This window comes from Taurulus bubalis (genome assembly GCF_910589615.1).
Source record: "Taurulus bubalis genome assembly, chromosome: 8".
Classification (NCBI taxonomy): Eukaryota; Metazoa; Chordata; class Actinopteri; order Perciformes; family Cottidae; genus Taurulus; species Taurulus bubalis.
Genome location: NC_136596.1, coordinates 1,695,051 through 1,716,068, shown reverse-complemented (window position 1 = coordinate 1,716,068; position 21,018 = coordinate 1,695,051). Strand labels below are relative to the sequence as shown.

The window sequence follows — 21,018 nt, the reverse complement described above, 5'->3', positions numbered from 1 at the left end:
AGGAAAAACTCTCCAGACGGCAAATATAAAGAAGACTTCAAAATAAAAGCTTCGAGAAAAAAACACAGGAAGTATTGGTCACTGTGTTCATCCACTCTTATTACATTTAATCACATTCATTAATAACGTCGGCAGCATTCATATAATATATAATAATAATAATAATAATAATAATCACAATACATTTTTTTACACAAAAAAACAAATACATTTAATAATAATAACAATGATTAGAACAATAATAATATTAATATTATATAATAATATATGTGTATAAATATATATACATAAAAAGGAGAAGCATGTAAAAACAGAAAAATGTTCTTTTGGTTTTCTGAGCTGTAAAGTTGATTTTGGACCTCGGTGACTCAGTGTGTGTGTGTGTGTGTGTGTGTGTGTGTGTGTGAGTGTGTGTGTGTGTGTGCAGCGGTGCAGAGTGAAGTGTGCTGATTGACCCGTGTGGAGTCTAATCCATAAGGAGTTATATCTGCGCTGTGAGGACGACTCGTCTGTGTATGAAGACATTATTCCTCCCGAGACCAGCAGCTATAAATCACTGCTCCCGCCTCGTCAATACACAATCAATGGCTCTCACACACACACACAAACACACACACACACACACACACACACACACACACACAAATACACACACACACACACACACACACACACACACACACACACACAGTATGCATATGAGCATCCGAGGAGCCCGACACAAACACACCAAGCGCCTTTCCCTTGGTTTCCTTTGAGCGTAACGTCCTCTCATCATGAGCCCAGAGCAGAGAGCAAGGGGGGTTGTGGGTAATGGAGTTTAGGAGGAAACCAGAGTCACTTAAAGAGAGCTTGTAAAGCTTTTAATCTATCGATTCACTCAGAAAGACCTATCTTATCACCGCTCGTGGTGCGTTCACTGACAGCGTGTTATTATTACATCCAAAGGGTCCTGTGGCCAGAGATGATAGATACACTGATGTCTGACAGATGTGAAACTAAATGAAACAGAAGATTGAAATAAATCACACTGTCAAATGTCAAATGTACTTTAACACCAACACACACACCTCAACTCAAACACGACCATCCACTCACACATGACGGATAAAAATAGACTTTGAAGGAATTTCTACAAGCCCGTCCATCACAGTGATGGATCATTATCAGTTACTCCTGCAGCGACACACACACACACACACACACACACACACACACACACACACACACACACACACACACACACACACACACACACACTGCTGGGTGATAAATCTCCTAAATGTCGACATGTTGTTACTGTGAATTTTTCCCACAGAGCAGCGAGTTCCTGCAGACAGGAAGTGGTCGTGGTGTCGTCACCATCTGGTTTCTGGACTGAAGTTTTGAAATGTCGAGTTCTGCATTTTGGCCGTCGCCATCTTGGTTTCTTTTTTTGCCATCACAAGTGACACTTGACACAAGCGACGAGAGGGCGGAGCTAAGTACGACAGAACGGCGAATGAGACGTAAAGTTGACCTAAAGTCAATCACCCTTAGGCCCGCCCCTTAAGCATCCCCTGCTTTATGGTCTGTTTGACTCTAAATGAGCATAATAGCATAGACTTCTATACAACCAGAGGAGTCGCCCCCTGGTGGTCAGGAGAGAGAATGCAGCTTTAACACATGAAGCATAGACTTCTATACAACCAGAGGAGTCGCCCCCTGGTGGTCAGGAGAGAGAATGCAGCTTCACAGAGGTTTAAACAGAGTGTGTTGCCTGGTTAAAACATGGAGCTTTCAACATCAATACATCATGTATATTATAAATACTACTTTGATTCCTACAAAAACAAGTATAAGCACCATTCGGCCATTATATTCTTACACTCTGCAGTATAGAAGATTAGAAAGAAGGCGGTGTGTGTAGTTACAGTACAGTCTTGTAATGTGTTTATCTCGAAGTGGAAACAGTTCAGCGTGTTGCTGCTGTTGATTACCTTTAATGTTCCTTCACCTCAAAGCTCCCAGTCAGCTGGAAAAGTCAACTAAAGTCATTTAACACTGTCTCAACAATACATATTCATCACATTTATGTAAACATGCCAAAAGTGAATCATTTCATAACAACTAAAAAAACTATTCTTAATGCACAGTATGTGCCATCCATCATTTTGTAATGGCAAACATGTGTGAATGGAGCTTTAAGCATCAACCAGGAACACAGGAGTAGATCATTAGAGGCTCCAGACGACGACCTCATTGACTCATAATGTCCGTAGAGACACAGTGAAGACGCTCAAACTTTGACTTTCCGCCTCCTTTTATCTGCTTTAACACAACGTAACCACAAACAGATCATTAGTGATACTTTAACGTCGAGTGGCTGATTAAAGTTTAATAGTAATTGGAGATAATTAATGTTAATTAGCAGGTTGGAAACCGTCTGGAGTCCCAGAGGTTTAAGTGAAAAATACCAACCTCGACACTAAATGTCCTAAAGGGACTGTTGTTCTGCAGGAACGCTCATCCTTCAACGCTGTGCAGCTCTTTATTTATTTGGGGAGAAAGTCAAAGGATTTAGTGGAGAAAATATCTGGGAATGTTTCTTACATTCTTTGTACAAGTATAACTTTTAATCACCTCTTTCTCACACATGTGGTCAGACTACTTGTACCCCGCCTGAATGAGCCAACATGTATGTGTTCCTTCTTAAAGGGCATTTTATCACCACTACCAAACCATAACATTCTGAATCAATCACTTTTTGCATGGTAGACTTTGTTTTAAAAAGCAGTTGCAGATAAAGATCCGCCTCCACCAACATTATTAGTATTTTTTGTAGAATTAGATTCTGATTGTGTTTGAGTCGTGTGATCGAAACCTTTTCAATCACTCCAGAGCGTTGTAAGGTCCAAAAGTTACAATTTAGTGAAAAAAGAAAGATGTAGTCATGTTTTTACTTCATGAAATATTCGGCCTCAATCCAAATTTGTTTGTGTTTAGCCTTTCAAAAACAACATTGGCAATGTTGAGAGATGACGACCTCATTGTTTTACTTCATATTAAGCCCCAAAAACATAAACTTGAATGAATTAGGAGACTAAATACAACCTGTCTGCCCCTGTGAGTCACCTTTCGCCCCGATTACGTAGCGTTTAACCGGCAAACGTGCCCTTTAGACCATGACCGATAGAGCTTTTACAAAGAGCTCTAAATCAATCCGCTCTTTTCCCTCCAAACACAGACTCACATTGGGCCACGAGGTTTGCTTCTGAGCAGCCTTCTTATCTCCTTCGAATGAGCCAAACGGTACAAGTAAAGTAGGTTCCCTCTTGAAGAATATTCTACTTCTACACTTATTTCTATTCGTTCTATCTTTGTTCTATTCTGACCTGCAGAATCTCAATCTGAATCAATGCATAACTGCTGCTTATTATTGTGAATGTTGTCAAATCTTCACCTGTTGACTTATTTGAAGTCCCTGTGGATAAGAGCACGAGCTACACTCAGCATAAAGATCGTAAAGACCATTCAAACCTCCGTTTAAGCAAAATCATCACCATGAAAAAGATGCATTGACGTCTAAACGCTTTTTCAGGTTCATATTTGGAAAAAAACATCTTGCTTTGTCAATTATCTGGTTTCCCAGTGATGAAGTAAAACATTGAACATGCTCCATCACTCATATGAGATTATTGAGGTCTTCAGTGATAGAGCATGTTTCATCGTATGGAACAACTGAAGAACCGAGGCCAGATCCTTGACGAGGCTTTGCTTGATGGTGAAAACAAATGACAAAATGAACATTTAACTCCTCTGTAAAGTCCACCGTGTGATGATACACACTTTCAATCAGCTGTAAACTTTCTGTCGTTGGGAATACAAGTGTGATTATGTCCATATAAACACTCATGGTTTATTAATAAACAACACAAGCCACCAGAATGAGGTCTGGGTTTGTGAACGCTGGAGATCAAAGCGCTTCTCCAACGTTCCCCGTTTTCACTAAAAGCACTAATGACTCTTTGAAACAGCAGTCTGTTAAACACATCAATCATTACAGCTGGTTATTAATTTTGACCATCGTAGGGGTTTACACTGCCTTGCTTTTTGGAATATGGCAAAATGGAAAAATGGTCCATTTATGCCCTGATATTTTTTCCTGACTCATCACTTATCGTCATCACAAAACTTTACCAGTGTCCTACATCCCGACAACCGGTTAAAACGGAATCGAACGAACTTCCGAGACCTCACTGACAAAAACAAACTGCTCGTCTGATGATCGATTTGTTTTCAAAAAGAATCCTGAACGAGATGGAGCTGAGATTATGTTTTTAAATTGTTTTTAAGCCATCAGTCTTCAGCCTCAAATGTTCCCATCAAGTAAACATTAATAAATATGCATGACGGGAGAGGGAGAGAAGTGTTCAGAAATCAAGAAGGGAAAGACAAGCCAGGGACCTTTGTACACGGACAGGAAGTATTGGTTTAATGTCTAACGACTGAAACCTGTCTCCTCAAAGATGATACAGCATGACTAAAGTAAACAACAGAAACAGTGTTCATATGGTAACAGCTTCAATGGTCAACCACAAAAAGAGCCCTAAAACCTCCCAATGGAAATCTACAAACACATGGAACACAACAAAACACCTACAGGGGCTGTAGAACCTCTTCAATTACCATTATAACCACATGAAAGGGCCTCTAGAACCTCTTCAATTACCATTATAACCACATGAAAGGGCCTCTAGAACCTCTTCAATTACCATTATAACCACATGAAAGGGCCTCTAGAACCTCTTCAATTACCATTATAACCACATGAAAGGGCCTCTAGAACCTCTTCAATTACCATTATAACCACATGAAAGGGCCTCTAGAACCTCTTCAATTACCATTATAACCACATGAAAGGGCCTCTAGAACCTCTTCAATTACCATTATAACCACATGAAAGGGCCTCTAGAACCTCTTCAATTACCATTATAACCACATGAAAGGGCCTCTAGAACCTCTTCAATTACCATTATAACCACATGAAAGGGCCTCTAGAACCTCTTCAATTACCATTATAACCACATGAAAGGGGCTGTAGAACCTTTTCAATTACCATTATAACCACATGAAAGGGCCTCTAGAACCTCTTCAATTACCATTATAACTGCATGAAAGGGGCTGTAGAACCTCTTCAATTACTGATTCAAGATCAGTACACACCTCAAAGAACACTGTAACCGCCTATAGGACTTATAGAAGTTACTCAGTCACCTACAGGACCCCAAAAAACCCTAAAGACGCCTAGAACCACCTACAGAATGCATATAAGTTACTCAAAGACTGCTAGAACCACCTATAGGATGTATAGAAGTTACTCAAGGAATGCTAGAACCACCTACAGGACCACAATAACCCCCTCAATGAGTGGTAGAACCACCTATAGGACATATATAACTTACTCAATGAGTGCTAGAACCACCTATAGGACGTATATAAGTTACTCAACGAGTGCTAGAACCACCTACAGGACATATAGAAGATGAGTGCTAGAACCATCTACAGGACATATAGAAGTTACTCAATGAATGCTAGAACCACCTATATGACATATATAACTTACTCAATGAGTGCTAGAACCACCTACAGGACATATAGAAGTTACTCAATGAATGCTAGAACCATCTACAGGACATATAAAAGTTACTCAATGAGTGCTAGAACCACCTACAGGACATATAGAAGATGAGTGCTAGAACCATCTACAGGACCTATAGAAGTTACTCAATGAGTGATAGAACCACCTATAGGACGTATAGAAGTTACTCAACGAGTGCTAGAACCACCTACAATACATAGAGAAGATGAGTGCTAGAACCATCTACAGGACATATAGAAGTTACTCAATGAGTGCTAGAACCACCTATATGACATATATAACTTACTCAATGAGTGCTAAAACCACCTATAGGACATATAGAAGATGAGTGATAGAACCACCTACAGGACATTTAGAAGTTACTAAATGAGTGCTAGAACCACCTATAGGACGTATAGAGGTTACTCAATGAGTGCTAGAACCACCTATAGGACGTATAGAAATTACTCAATGAGTGCTAGAACCACCTATAGGACGTATAGAAATTACTCAATGAGTGCTAGAACCACCTACAGGACATATAGAAGTTACTCAATGAGTGCTAGAACCACCTCTAGGACATATAGAAGTTACTCAATGAGTGCTAGAACCAGCTATAGGACTTCAAGACCCTCACACTGGACTCAACCGCCAAAACCAGAACTCGACCCAACTCTATGTTGAAGTTCTGTGTACAATGACGGAGCAGAAGAATAAAATAAAAACTCCCAGTGAGGTTTGAGTCGGACGCTGTACTGCGATGGGCCTACTGGTCCCACCCCAGTCCACATGGGTGTGAGGCACAGTGGGGCCTCGGAGCTCCGGGACTCGGGCCAGTTTGGCTTGTTCAGCTGAATTCTATCTGCTCCTCCGTCCCATAAAACCTTCCTATTGATGGGCAGCTCCCCATCGACCCTCCCCTCCCCCCTCTTCCACATCCAGCCCACATTTTTCTTCCCTATGAGTATTAGTTTATTGAATAAGTGGCATCTGTTTTCCTGGCCCCGTCACCGTAAGGCGAGGTATTTCTCACTGACGCACAGCGTTGATTTATATGCCGCTCAGACTCTCCCCCGCAAAATAAAAAAAAATAAAGCTAAGCAAAAAATTTCCAATACATCCCCCCCCCTATACACAAACACAAACACACACATCACGGCTCCTCTTCCTCCCTCCATGCTGTTTATAATTAAGTTGGCAGATGTTATACACACTCAGACACTTTTACACTCTCTTCACTCTTATCCACAAACTCCCACTTTCTGTCACACACAAATGGTGCGATGATGAGGCGTCCAGAGTGATACATTATTAAACTAAATGTCCGGCTCCTTCTGGAAAACTGCAACAACAGGCTTTAAAACTCGAATGCTGTGTCATGCTCACTGGGTTCTAGAGGAGCTCTTGGTCCTCTACATACAAACACAGGGTCATTTTTTGTTTCCATGGATGGTCAAATATAATAGTGTTTTCTTTTGCGCCATCACAAGTTATAGAAAACAATATTGTAAGTAGCCCCAGTCTTGATTTTAAATTCACTATATCTGAGTAAATAAACTCAGATGTGAATTGTTATGGATTGTTATGCTGTATGAATGGATGTGAATGTGAATTATTAGTTCAGTCGGGATGGGCGTGTGGCGCCTCTGCTATCAGTGTATTGAACGTGTGAACGATGACATGGGCTAGCAGTGCAGTAAACCCTGACAGACAACCACTCACACACCTACTGGCAATTTAAAGTCGACGATTAAGATAATGCACGTCTTGCACCGTGGAAGGTAAACGGAGAACCCGGAGAACCATGGGGAGAACATGCAAACTCCCCAAAAAATGGGCCCCTAACTAAAACACAGTCGCTTCAGCTGTTAAAAGACAGTCGACTGTGGTTGTTTTTAGAAGCGTAGATGGGAAGCGAGAGGTTCATTCTCAACCAGTAAGGAATTGCATGTAGTATTAACATTCATAAAGACTTAATCAAGATACTTCTCAATTTTTCTGATTCGAGGGTCCAACGTCTTACCTGTCCGGGTTCTGCGGACAGACGTGCATCTGCAGCAGGATCCTCTGAGTGAAGGTCTTGAAGCACTGGCCGCACTTCCACAGATGCCAGTCGCTGAAGTCGCTGCTGAGCTGGCTGGTGGACGTCGGGCTCGCCAGGACCCGCTGGTTCTTTGAGCCCAGCTGGCCGTAGCTGATGTCCGACTGAACCCCGATGCCAACCTTGTCCAAGAGGGAGAAGTTCCTTGGGCAGGGGGAGTGGGGGAAGACCATGGAGCGCATGAGGGCGACGGAGGGGGTGGAAGAGGAGGAAGACAAAGAGGAGGTGGGTTTGCCGTTCTTGCTGAAGGATTGAAGGGACTCCTGCCTGGTCATCGCTTCCACGACTGTGGTTGGGACATTTACTGAAGACCAAAAGAAACATAACAGAAAAGACAGAAATTATTTGGTTACGCAAGGGTTTTTCAGAAAGATTTTCACAATAAAAGTGCCCCGAAAGTAAGGCAAGACAACTATGGGCTACGTCCAAGTTGGTGACTATTAATAACACAATAAATACTTGGCCCTAACATGCTAAGTAAGACTTCCAAACAGGGAGATCCACAACACACTCAGAGTGTCAGGATGCCCAGGAGGAGCTGGAGGTCGAGGCAGGGGAAAAGTCCAGCCACTAACTCTTTTTTTTTGGGTCTCGTCTGTGTGCTGCGCTTCATGAAAAAAAGCAATTCAGATTATTTTTTGTTTTCTTCTGTTGTGATGGAAACAGAGAGCCATCCACATTGTCCTAACTGAGGCCAGATCCGCCTGGCTAGCCCGGGGCCAACTGCAGCTCCTGGTTCCAGTGAATGGAATTATGGGTCTAGTTAGGCTGTTTGGAGTCTGTTCATTAGTACAGTTACAGTGACATGCTGTTCCTCTCTCTGTGACCACAGAAATGTTTCTCAAACTGTGGCCGAGGGCCCAAACGGGGCCCTCTCCCTCTGGTGGGGTCACCGCATGATGAGTGAGTTTGCTTTTACATGGATAAACCCACTACAGCGTTTACATTTACTACTTCTACTGCTAATGGAGCTGCTATAATATACCTCTGCAGCACTTCTTCTACTACAACCAAATTAACAACAACAGAGTTATTACTACAAGTCCAATCACTACCAGTAATACTTATGCTCTTACTTCTTACTTCAAAAACTTTATCTACAAATACTACTCAACTCCTAGTTGCTAGGCACGTCACTACTGCTGCTACCAGAACATCTGGTATTCTTACTAGTATTACCATGGCTAGTATTTCAAATGCTACCGCTTCTGATGGTACCAGTATTAAGATATTAAAGTGCGTTCTTGCTTTATGCTTTCGCACCTTAAACGTCCACTTCCTGAATCGAACCTAAGCAAAGTTGTTGTTGTTTTTACTCATTTATCAAGTGGCTAGTTAGCGTGCTAATTCCACCATGCTTTCATGCTACACCGAGAACAGGAAATGAGCCGACCAGCTGCGGGCCGCTGGGTGTAAACAGTCGGGGTTTTACTCCCTCCCAACTGCGCCAGATAATTATCATCTCACTTGTGGTCTGATGAACATTACATTGATTCAATTCGTCGGTAGTTTACGAGTTCACCAGTCACCAACACTGGAAAAGCTAACTTTTTTCAACCAATGAAACGACAGATAAACGGTCCGCTTCCTGTGATTGGTTCACACCAGGATGAACCCCTTCGTGTTGGGTGTTTGATCCGTTCACACCAAACCAAACGGACTGCACCAAGAGGGCAAAGGCACGGGGTTTGGTTCAACCGAAGGAAACAAATAAGCAAATGTTGTACTTTAATTCAGTTTTTGTCATTGTGCCCTTGCCCTTTCCATCACATATTCTTCAGTGTTTTGGGTTTCATGTTCTTGTAACTTTATTTTCTGTCATGAGGAACTTTGTGTCTGTTTCGATAAGTGCTTTCCAACAAAAAGAAAACTGAACTTGGAAGCCAGACAAACATAAGAGGCAGATAAGACGAATAGAGTTGGGATACAAAAGTGTTGCTGGTCAAGTACAACGACATTAACAGGAAAAAGATATTGTATTAAAGTGTGTAAATCTGATTTTGGGTGAACCAGCTGTCCTTACTTGACCCGGAGTTCAGCCCGTGTTCTCTTTCTGTGGTTCCACCAACTGACAGACCTGGACTCCATAACCCTTCATTATGTTTGAAATGACATCAAGAGGGCTTGTCTTACTTTACTTCACTGTAGATGGTTTCACTTTCTTTTTTCTCTGACAGCAGACACACAAGTCAAGTCTCATCTAGTGAATGTCTTCCATGACCTCTCACAAAGTACTTCCATTCCCAAAATCAACCAGACATTACAAAAATGGAGGCAGATACGATTGTTTTTGGAATATTAACTATTTTAACAGAGTTTAAACAGTTTAACACAGATAACACATGTTTTACTTAAAGATTAAATAGTTTTGGCCTCAAAAGACATGATTCAAACTTGTATTTCGTGGCTGTTCCCACAGTGTTACGTGGCAGGGAGAATATTGTTGAACTTGGATGATGAATTTGTTTTACGGTCCAGAAAAGCATCAGCGACTCTGGATCCTCATTGAACTTTACATGTTGGATTTGTCTGTTTTTCTTTGGGCCCTCTGAGTCTACTCAGTGGTGAGACTGAAGAGGTGTGAACTGGGATCAGATCAGCTAATGGCCCAACGGTGATAACTGCAAACTAACCTCCTGGTTCTGCTGTGGAGTCTGAAGAAGAGCCGTAGGCTGCTTTTATTGTGAAACTCCTCACCCTGAAACAGGAAGATGTTCCTCTATCTCATGAACTAAACATCAACTGTGAGGAAAGAGACTTTCACAGTGAGCCGTCCTCTCAGACATCTGACTGACTATCAAGCTTTGTGTGAGGAGATTACCAACGTTTCAATAGTAATGTATTTCATCTTTTAGTGAAGAAGACTTGTGGGTCAGAATGGAAAAGGACTCAGTCTTTACCAGTCCAGTCTTTGGGACCACTTTTCCTTGGAGGGACTTTGAGGATACTATAGTACTCTGATTGATTCTGCTTATCGGTTCAGTTCCTAATCGATACTCTTATCGGTTCTTTTTGACAGAGAGACAAGAGACAAGAGACAAAGAGACAAAGAGACAAAGAGACAGAGATACAAGAGACAGAGAGATAGAGAGACAAAGAGATAAAGAGACGGAGACAAAGAGACAGAGAGACAAAGAGACAAGAGACAAAGAGACAAGAGATATAGAGAGACAAGAGACAGAGAGATAAAGAGACAAAGAGACAGAGAGACAAAGAGACAAAGAGACAAAGAGACAGAGAGACAGAGAGACAAAGAGACAGAGACAAAGAGACAGAGAGACAAAGAGACAAAGAGACAAGAGACAAAGAGACAGAGAGACAAAGAGACAAGAGACAGAGAGACAAAGAGACAAGAGACAGAGAGACAAAGAGACAAAGAGACAGAGAGACAAAGAGACAAGAGACAAAGAGACAGAGATATAGAGAGACAAGAGACAGAGAGACAAAGAGACAGAGAGACGAGAGACCAAGAGACGAGAGACAGAGAGATGAGAGACAGAGAGACAGAGAGACAGAGATATAGAGAGACAAGAGACAGAGAGACAAAGAGACAGAGACAAAGAGACAGAGAGACAGAGAGACGAGAGACAGAGAGACGAGAGACAGAGAGACGAGAGACAGAGAGACGAGAGACAAAGAGACGAGAGACAGAGAGACGAGAGACAGAGAGACAGAGAGGCAAAGAGAGAGAGACAAGAGACAAAGAGACAGAGAGACGAGAGACCAAGAGACGAGAGACAGAGAGACGAGAGACAGAGAGACAGAGAGACAAAGAGACAAGAAACAGAGAGACAAGCGACAAATAGAGAAGAGACAGAAAGAGGAGATTTGAGAGAAGGACGTGTCACTCCGTTAACTTCTAAAGAACCAGTACTCCATTATTCTTTCCGGGGCCGTCCCATGTGGACCCGTCCTCTAACGTTTAAGAACTGTAAACTGATCCAGGAGGCCCAACGCGGTCGTCACCATCCTCCATCCCTCATCAGCTCACCTCTGTCAGCGGGCCACCGGGCTCCATTGATCCCCTAATAACCTTATGAGCAGATAATTACAGCATCTGTAAGTCGCCCGGCGGCGTTATCGACGCCCGCGTTACGCGCCGCTCGCCAACACTTAATTCATTTTGCAACAAACATCGCGGATACAAAAAACGCAGGTCAATACGGTTTGGGCCGCGCGTGAAATGCATCATCGGAATGGGAGAATTATGCAGATGATGTTTGCAACACTGCAGCGTCCGTGCTTTCTTTCCTCATCAAAAGGGGGCGTGGTCTCTCCTGGAGGCGTGTGACCTGAATACAAACTGACCTCAGAGCAGAGGGAGAAGAGCAACTTTTCTCTGTTGCAGCTTCCTGAAAGAGCCGGGCTGGTTCTCACGCACCGAACAGAGGAAGACGGTGCATTTGAGTGCTCAGAGAGACAGAGAGACAGAGAGATGAGAGACAGAGAGACAAAGAGACGAGAGACAGAGACAGAGAGACACAGAGACACAGAGACAGACAGAGAGACAGAGAGACAGAGCGACAAAGAGACGAGAGACAGAGAGACAGAGAGACAGAGAGACAAAGAGACACAGAGACAGAGAGACAAAGAGACGAGAGACAGAGAGACAGAGAGACACAGAGAGACAGAGAGACAAAGAGACAGAGAGACAAAGAGACAGAGAGACAAAGAGACGAGAGACAGAGAGACAGAGAGACAGAGAGACAAAGAGACGAGAGACAGAGAGACAAAGAGACGAGAGACAGAGACAGAGAGACGAGAGACAGAGCGACAGAGAGACAGAGACAGAGCGACAAAGAGACGAGAGACAGAGAGACAGAGAGACAGAGAGACAACGAGACGAGAGACAGCGAGACAAAGAGACGAGAGACAGAGAGACAAAGAGACAACGAGACGAGAGACAGAGAGACAAAGAGACAGAGAGACAAAGAGACAGAGAGACGAAGAGACGAGAGACAGAGAGACAAAGAGACAACGAGACGAGAGACAGAGAGACAAAGAGACAGAGAGACAGAGAGACAAAGAGACAGAGAGACAGAGAGACAAAGAGACAACGAGACGAGAGACAGAGAGACAGAGAGACAAGACAAAGAGACAAAGAGACAGAGAGACAGAGAGACAAAGAGACAAAGAGACAGAGAGACAGAGAGACAAAGAGACAAAGAGACAAAGAGACAGAGAGACAAAGAGACAAGAGACAAGAGACAGACAAAGAAACAAAGATACAGACAAAGAGATAGGGAGACAGAGAGACGAGAGACAGAGAGATAAAGAGACAAAGAGACAGAGAGACAAAGAGGCAAAGAGACAAAGAGACAAAGAGACAGAGAGACAAAGCGACGAGAGACAAGAGACAAAGAGACAGAGAGACAAAGAGACAAAGAGATAAAGAGACAAGAGACAAAGAGACAAGAGACAAAGAGACAAAGAGATAGAGAGACAAAGCGACGAGAGACAAGAGACAAGAGACAAAGAGACAAGAGACAAAGAGACAAGAGACAAAGAGACAAAGAGACAAAGAGACAAAGAGACAAAGCGACGAGAGACAAGAGACAAGAGACAAAGAGACAAGAGACAAAGAGACAAAGAGACAGAGAGACATGAGACAAGAGACAAAGAGACAAGAGACAAAGAGACAAAGAGACAAGAGACAAAGAGACAGAGAGACAAAGAGACAAGAGACAGAGAGACAAAGAGACAAAGAGACAAAGAGACAGAGACACAAAGAGACAAGAGACAAGAGACAGACAAAGAAACAAAGATACAGACAAAGAGATAGGGAGACAGAGAGACGAGAGACAGAGAGATAAAGAGACAAAGAGACAAGAGACAAAGAGACAAGAGACAAAGAGACAAAGAGATAGAGAGACAAAGCGACGAGAGACAAGAGACAAGAGACAAAGAGACAAGAGACAAAGAGACAAGAGACAAGAGACAAAGAGACAAAGAGACAAAGAGACAAAGCGACGAGAGACAAGAGACAAGAGACAAAGAGACAAGAGACAAAGAGACAAAGAGACAGAGAGACAAGAGACAAGAGACAAAGAGACAGAGAGACAAAGAGACAAAGAGACAAGAGACAAAGAGACAGAGAGACAAAGAGACAAGAGACAGAGAGACAAAGAGACAAAGAGACAAAGAGACAGAGAGACAAAGAGACAAAGAGACAAGAGACAAAGAGACAGAGAGACAAAGAGACAAAGAGACAAGAGACAAGAGACAAAGAGACAAAGAGACAGAGAGACAAGAGACAAGAGACAAAGAGACAGAGAGACAAAGAGACAAAGAGACAGAGAGACAAGAGACAAGAGACAAAGAGACAAGAGACAAGAGACAAAGAGACAAAGAGATAGAGAGACAAAGCGACGAGAGACAAGAGACAAGAGACAAAGAGACAAGAGACAAAGAGACAAGAGACAAGAGACAAAGAGACAAAGAGACAAAGAGACAAAGAGACAAAGCGACGAGAGACAAGAGACAAGAGACAAAGAGACAAGAGACAAAGAGACAAAGAGACAGAGAGACAAGAGACAAGAGACAAAGAGACAGAGAGACAAAGAGACAAGAGACAAAGAGACAGAGAGACAAAGAGACAAGAGACAGAGAGACAAAGAGACAAAGAGACAAAGAGACAGAGACACAAAGAGACAAGAGACAAGAGACAGACAAAGAAACAAAGATACAGACAAAGAGATAGGGAGACAGAGAGACGAGAGACAGAGAGATAAAGAGACAAAGAGACAGAGAGACAAAGAGGCAAAGAGACAAAGAGACAAAGAGACAGAGAGACAAAGCGACGAGAGACAAAGAGACAGAGAGACAAAGAGACAAAGAGATAAAGAGACAAGAGACAAAGAGACAAGAGACAAAGAGACAAAGAGATAGAGAGACAAAGCGACGAGAGACAAGAGACAAGAGACAAAGAGACAAGAGACAAAGAGACAAGAGACAAGAGACAAAGAGACAAAGAGACAAAGAGACAAAGCGACGAGAGACAAGAGACAAGAGACAAAGAGACAAGAGACAAAGAGACAAAGAGACAGAGAGACAAGAGACAAGAGACAAAGAGACAGAGAGACAAAGAGACAAAGAGACAAGAGACAAAGAGACAGAGAGACAAAGAGACAAGAGACAGAGAGACAAAGAGACAAAGAGACAAAGAGACAGAGAGACAAAGAGACAAAGAGACAAGAGACAAAGAGACAGAGAGACAAAGAGACAAGAGACAAGAGACAAAGAGACAAAGAGACAGAGAGACAAGAGACAAGAGACAAAGAGACAAGAGACAAGAGACAAAGAGACAAAGAGACAGAGAGACAAGAGACAAGAGACAAAGAGACAGAGAGACAAAGAGACAAAGAGACAGAGAGACAAAGAGACAAAGAGACAAGAGACAAGAGACAAAGAGACAAAGAGACAGAGAGACAAAGAGACAAAGAGACAGAGAGACAAGAGACAAGAGACAAAGAGACAAGAGACAAGAGACAAAGAGACAAAGAGACAGAGAGACAAGAGACAAGAGACAAAGAGACAAGAGACAAGAGACAAAGAGACAGAGAGACAAAGAGACAGAGAGACAGAGAGACAGAGAGACAAAGAGACAAAGAGACAAGAGACAAGAGACAAAGAGACAGAGAGACAAGAGACAAGAGACAAAGAGACAGAGAGACAAAGAGACAAAGAGACAGAGAGACAAAGAGACAAAGAGACAAGAGACAAGAGACAAAGAGACAAAGAGACAGAGAGACAAAGAGACAAAGAGACAGAGAGACAAGAGACAAGAGACAAAGAGACAGAGAGACAAAGAGACAAAGAGACAGAGAGACAGAAGACGGTGCGTTCGAGTGCTCCCGGTGATGAAGCATCAACACTGAGGCTCACCGGTGTGTTCAGACGTCGCACTTTATCCTCGTTAAAGACGCATTCAGCCTCGCTCTGCACATGCAGCGCTTACACACACACACATATATATGTATATATATATATACATATATATGTAATTATTTTATCATATTGACGGGGGTAAACAGTGACTAAATGGGCCGGTAAGTGCCTCTCTGTCTTCCTCTCTTTACCGTGAAGACGTTCAGATCAGATCAATGAGGAGAAGTTACAGAGACGATGAAGCCTCAAGGATCAATAGAGGATTATAACATTGTAATAACACTTCATCATTATAACAACAGAATAACACTTCCTCAATATAACATTGTAATAACACTTCATCATTATAACATTGTAATAACACTTCATCATTATAACGACAGAATAACACTTCATCATTATAACAACGTAATAACACTTCATCATTATAACAACGTAATAACACTTCATCATTATAACAACGTAATAACACTTCATCATTATAACAACGTAATAACGAAGAGCAGAGAGAGAAAGGAGGACGAGGAGTTTGAGAAAAGGAGGAGAGAGAAAAGAGGATGAGGAGGAGAGAGAGAAAAGAGGAGAGAGAGAAAAGAGGAGGAGGAGAGAGAAAAAAGAGGAGAGAGAGAAAGGAGGAGGAGAGAGAGAAAAAAAGAGAGAGAACTGAGGACGAGGAGGAGAGAGAGAAAAGAGGAGAGAGAGAAAGGAGGAGGAGAGAGAGAAAAAAAAGAGAGAGAAATGAGGACGAGGAGGAGAGAGAGAAAAGAGGATGAGGAGGAGAGAGAAAAAGGAGGACGAGGAGGAGAGTAAAGAGGAGAGAGAGAAAAGAGGAGGAGGAGAGAGAGAAAATAGGAGAGAGAGAAAAGAGGAGAGAGAAAAGAGGAGGAGAGAGAGAAAAGAGGAGAGAGTGAAAGGAGGAGGAGGAGAGAAAAGAGGAGAGAGAGAAAAGAGGAGGAGGAGAAGGAGAGAGAAAAGAGGAGGAGGAGAGAGAGAAAAGAGGAGAGAGAGAAAAAAGGAGAGAGAGAAAAGAGGAGGAGGAGGAGGAGAGAGAAAAGAGGAGAGAGAGAAAAGAGGAGGAGGAGAAGGAGAGAGAAAAGAGGAGAGAGAGAAAAGAGGAGGAGGAGAAGGAGAGAGAAAAGAGGAGAGAGAGAAAAGAGGAGAGAAAGAAAAGAGGAGGAGGAGAAGGAGAGAGAAAAGAGGAGGAGGAGAGAGAAAAGAGGAGAGAGAGAAAAGAGGAGAGAGAGAAAAGAGGAGAGAGAGAAAGGCGATGCTCCTCCTGAACATGTTGTTGTCAGGCGGCAGAACTGCTCTGCGGAGCGTCAAGCCGGCAGCTGTGATTGGACGGAGCGTGCAGAGTAAACAACCACAGGGTGTGTGTGTGTGTGTGTGTGTGTGTGTGTGTGTGTGTGCGTGTGTGTGTGTGTGTGTGTGTGTGTGTGTGTGTCTCAACTGAAGGAACTCTTAACTGTCTCTTTCTGAAGTTATAATTCCGTCAGATTCCAGATAGAGTTTCTCTTCACGTTCGTGTTTCATTTGTTTTGAGTGAAACAGGAACGTCTCTCTGCTCGTTTGTTCCCTTCAGCATGTTTGATACAGGAGTAGCTGCTCCGTGTATAACGAGTCATAGTCAAGACTTAAAAAGATGATCAATGAAGTCCACTAGAACATCGTTGCACCATTGTTTTGTTTGTTCATTACATTTTGTACATAGAACACCTTGAACTGTTTTAACGACGTCCTTCTAAATGTAGATAGATGTGCAGGTCCTCACATGGTGGGACAAACGTGTGTGTGTGTGTGTGTGTGTGTGTGTGTGTGTGTGTGTGCGTGTGCGTGACGAGCGATGTCGTGCAGACGAGTCGCTCGTCTGTAAAACGAAGGTCTGCAATCAGAGAGATCTGCTGAGACGAGCTCCTAATTCAATCCACTCCATTTAGATCCCACAGATTAAAACTGCTGCTTTGTGTTTTGGTCGTTGTGTTTTTTCGTTTGGTAAGAAAACTAAAAACTAAAAAAAAAGAAATGTCAGAGTTGTTTTTTCTTCCCCTCCCGTCTGTCAAATCCTCCAAAAACAGTTTGGATGGAAAAGACATAAACAAGCAGAGAACTGGACGAGACGTAAACAAGAGGGAATTAGGGACGAGGGACGGAAAGACACAATAATCCGTTTTTTTACGAGGACATAAACGTCACATCAGAATCCCTTTGAGGGACTTTCACAAACAACCCGACTGCTTGTGAAATATTATTTTAAGTTTGATTATTGAGACGAATGAGTTTCCTCAACAGCTGAATGAACGTGTTTACTGGTTTGTAAAATACATTAAGTACAGCTTTAATTAAGTTCATGTTTAAAATCACTGAATATGTTTTACTTGTTTTTTTTTGTTATTCAAAATGAGTCGTCAAATGATCGTGAAGTACTTAGTTTTGGGAAAAGATCGTGAAATGGTTTTCGGAAAAGATCGTGAAATATTTAGTTTTAGGAAAAGATCGTAAAATATTTAGTTTTCAGAAAAGATCGTAAAATATTTAGTTTTAGGAAAAGATCATGAAATATTTAGTTTTAGGAAAAGATTGTAAAATAGTTTTGGGGAAAAGATTGTGAAAAACTTAATTTTAGGAAGATATTGTGAAATACTTAGTTTTAGGAAAATATCGTGAAATAGTTTTAGGAAAATATCTTGAAATACTTAGTTTTAGGAAAAGATCGTGAAATACTTAGTTTTAGGAAAATATCGTGAAAAACTTAATTTTAGGAAAATATCGTGAAATATTTAATTCTCAGAAAAGATTGTGAAATACTTAGTTTTCGAATAAGATCGTGAAATACTTAGTTTTAAGAAAAGATCGTGAAATATTTAGTTTTAGGAAAAGATCGTGAAATAGTTTCCGGAAAATATCGTGAAATACTTAGTTTTAGGAAAAGATCGTGAAATACTTAGTTTTAGAATAAGATCGTGAAATACTTAGTTTTAGGAAAAGATCGTGAAATACTTAGTTTTAGAATAAGATCGTGAAATACTTAGTTTTAGGAAAAGATCGTGAAATACTTAGTTTTAGAATAATATCGTGAAATACTTAGTTTTAGGAAAAGATCGTGAAATACTTAGTTTTAGAATAATATCGTGAAATACTTAGTTTTAGGAAAAGATCGTGAAATACTTAGTTTTAGAATAATATTGTGAAATACTTAGTTTTAGGAAAAGATCGTGAAATACTTAGTTTTAGAATAAGATCGTGAAATACTTAGTTTTAGGAAAAGATCGTGAAATACTTAGTTGTCGGACTTTAAAAATGCATCAAAGCGTGAACACTCACGGTTTTCGTCCTGAGCGACGCACTGCAGCGGGATGCCGAAGAAGGAGGTGTAGGAGTCGTTGTACCAGACCAGCAGCTCGGTGCCCCGGGGGATGTCCATGCAGGCCCGGTAGAAGATGCAGGACCTGCACAGCAACACGGACATGTTATCAACGTGCAGCACGAACAACAATAATCTGAATGGAAACAATATCCATAAGCGGTCGGCTCAGTGTGAAGATGCAGAACAGGACTGAGCGGGACAATACAAACATGTATTTTAATGAAAACAACGTGTTTTAGCTTGAAAACGCTTCCTTTACTTATTCAAGAAAACCGGTAATAAAAAAAAAGCAGCATTTTATTTACGGTTGATCTCTGTAAAACGGTTGCAAAATGCTAAATTGTCCCTCACGTTCCTGCAGCGGCTGAAAAATGTGATTTTGATCATTTTGTTGTCTGTCAAATGTAATTTTGATCCACAGGTTGTCCTCTGGGGACCATGCATGCAGCTTCACAGGTCTATCTGGCCTGAAGGTGTCTGTGCAGCTGATTGGCTGTTGAGCCATCTTTCTGTCTGACATCATCATCATCGTCGTCTTCATCCTTAACTGCTGAGTAGCAGAAACAGTAACAGTGCGGTGACTCTGTCCAGGTCTGACTTTGGGGCTGATAACGGCCCGGTTTCCCACCCAGATGATTTATGGGAAATATCTGGTGTCTCTCCGCCGCTCTGAACGGCCGCGATGCCGTTGAAATACGCAGCCGGTGAGCCGGCGGGTTCCCGGGTCATTGAAACAACAGCCGGTCCGCCCAAAAACATCATTCTAGTCCACGGCGGAGCCTCGGCTTCACAGCCAGCACCGAACTATTTCAAAAACCAGTTCCCACGTGTTTTTTTATTCAGACCGAGAGGTCACAGGTTCGACTCCCACACGACTCCCATGTTTTCACTGCCAAAGTGTCTTCGAGCCAGAGGACTAATTACTCTTTGAGACACTTAAAGTGGAAAGAAATGATTAACCACAACTTGTAATGTGCAGTTCATTTAAAGCACATTGAGTTTCCTCACATGAGAAACAGAGAAATACTGAAGTTTGGTTCACGTCACTAAAACGCCTCTTGATTCAACTAAAGCTCAATTTCAGACGTATAATATGTCGAAAACCTGTTGGACATCAGTCAATAAATACACAAACAATCATACAGATGATTAGTATTGATTATAGATTCCTGCTGATCAGTCACTTATTTTTAGATTGATTTCCTTCCTTCAAGGAAGATATTTGATCTATTTCATTTATCTAAGAAACTTTCTGCAGCTAGAAAGTCCACCAAAGTCACAATTTAGACAACTTGAGTTTTAGGAAAAGATCTTGAAAAACTTAGTTTTAGGAAAAGATCGTGAAATATTTATTTTTTATAAAAGATCGTGAAATAGTTTTCGGAAAAGATTGTGAAATATTTAGTTTTAGAAAAAGATCATATCATATTTAGTTTCCGGAAAATATCTTAAAATATTTAGTTTTCGGAAAAGATCGTAAAATATTTAGTTTTCGGAAAAGATTGTGAAATATTTAGTTTTAGGAAAAGATTGTGAAATATTTAGTTTTAGGAAAAGATTGTGAAATATTTAGTTTTAGAAAAAGATTGTGAAATATTTAGTTTTAGGAAAAGATCATATCATATTTAGTTTCCGGAAAATATCTTAAAATATTTAGTTTTCGGAAAAGATCGTAAAATATTTAGTTTTAGGAAAATATCGTGAAATATTTAGTTTGAGGAAAATATTCTGAAATACCTTTCGGGAAAGATCGTGAAATACTTAGTTTTTGGAAAGATCGTGAAATATTTCGTTTTCGGAAAGATCGTGAAATATTTAGTTCTTGGAAAAGATCGTGAAATACTTTAGCAGGTTTTGCTATGCATTAGTGACACCAGAGAACAACAACAAACACATCAGACGCATTGAAGAGCCGCAGGAAGTTTGAACTCTCCACGTTGTTGACAATCACAAAACTCTCCAAACCCAGAGTTCATGTTTACTCGTCTTTGTTTGTTTTGTAAAACATAAAAGTGACATTTTCCCTCCTGACTGCAGGTGTGAAAG

The 21,018-nt window shown here is 41.5% G+C and overlaps 1 protein-coding gene across 1 annotated transcript in view; it reads right to left on the bottom strand.

Annotated features, from left to right (window-relative positions):
• Positions 1-21,018, bottom strand: part of prdm6 (PR domain containing 6) — a gene marked incomplete at both ends in the record, with an annotated part of 81,869 nt that overhangs the window by 13,229 nt on the left and 47,622 nt on the right. The window contains 2 exons of the mRNA XM_079222374.1: positions 7,644-8,025; positions 18,930-19,054. Of these exons, the coding sequence (XP_079078500.1) occupies positions 7,644-8,025; positions 18,930-19,054 (507 nt within the window). The remainder of the gene's footprint in view (positions 1-7,643; positions 8,026-18,929; positions 19,055-21,018) is intronic.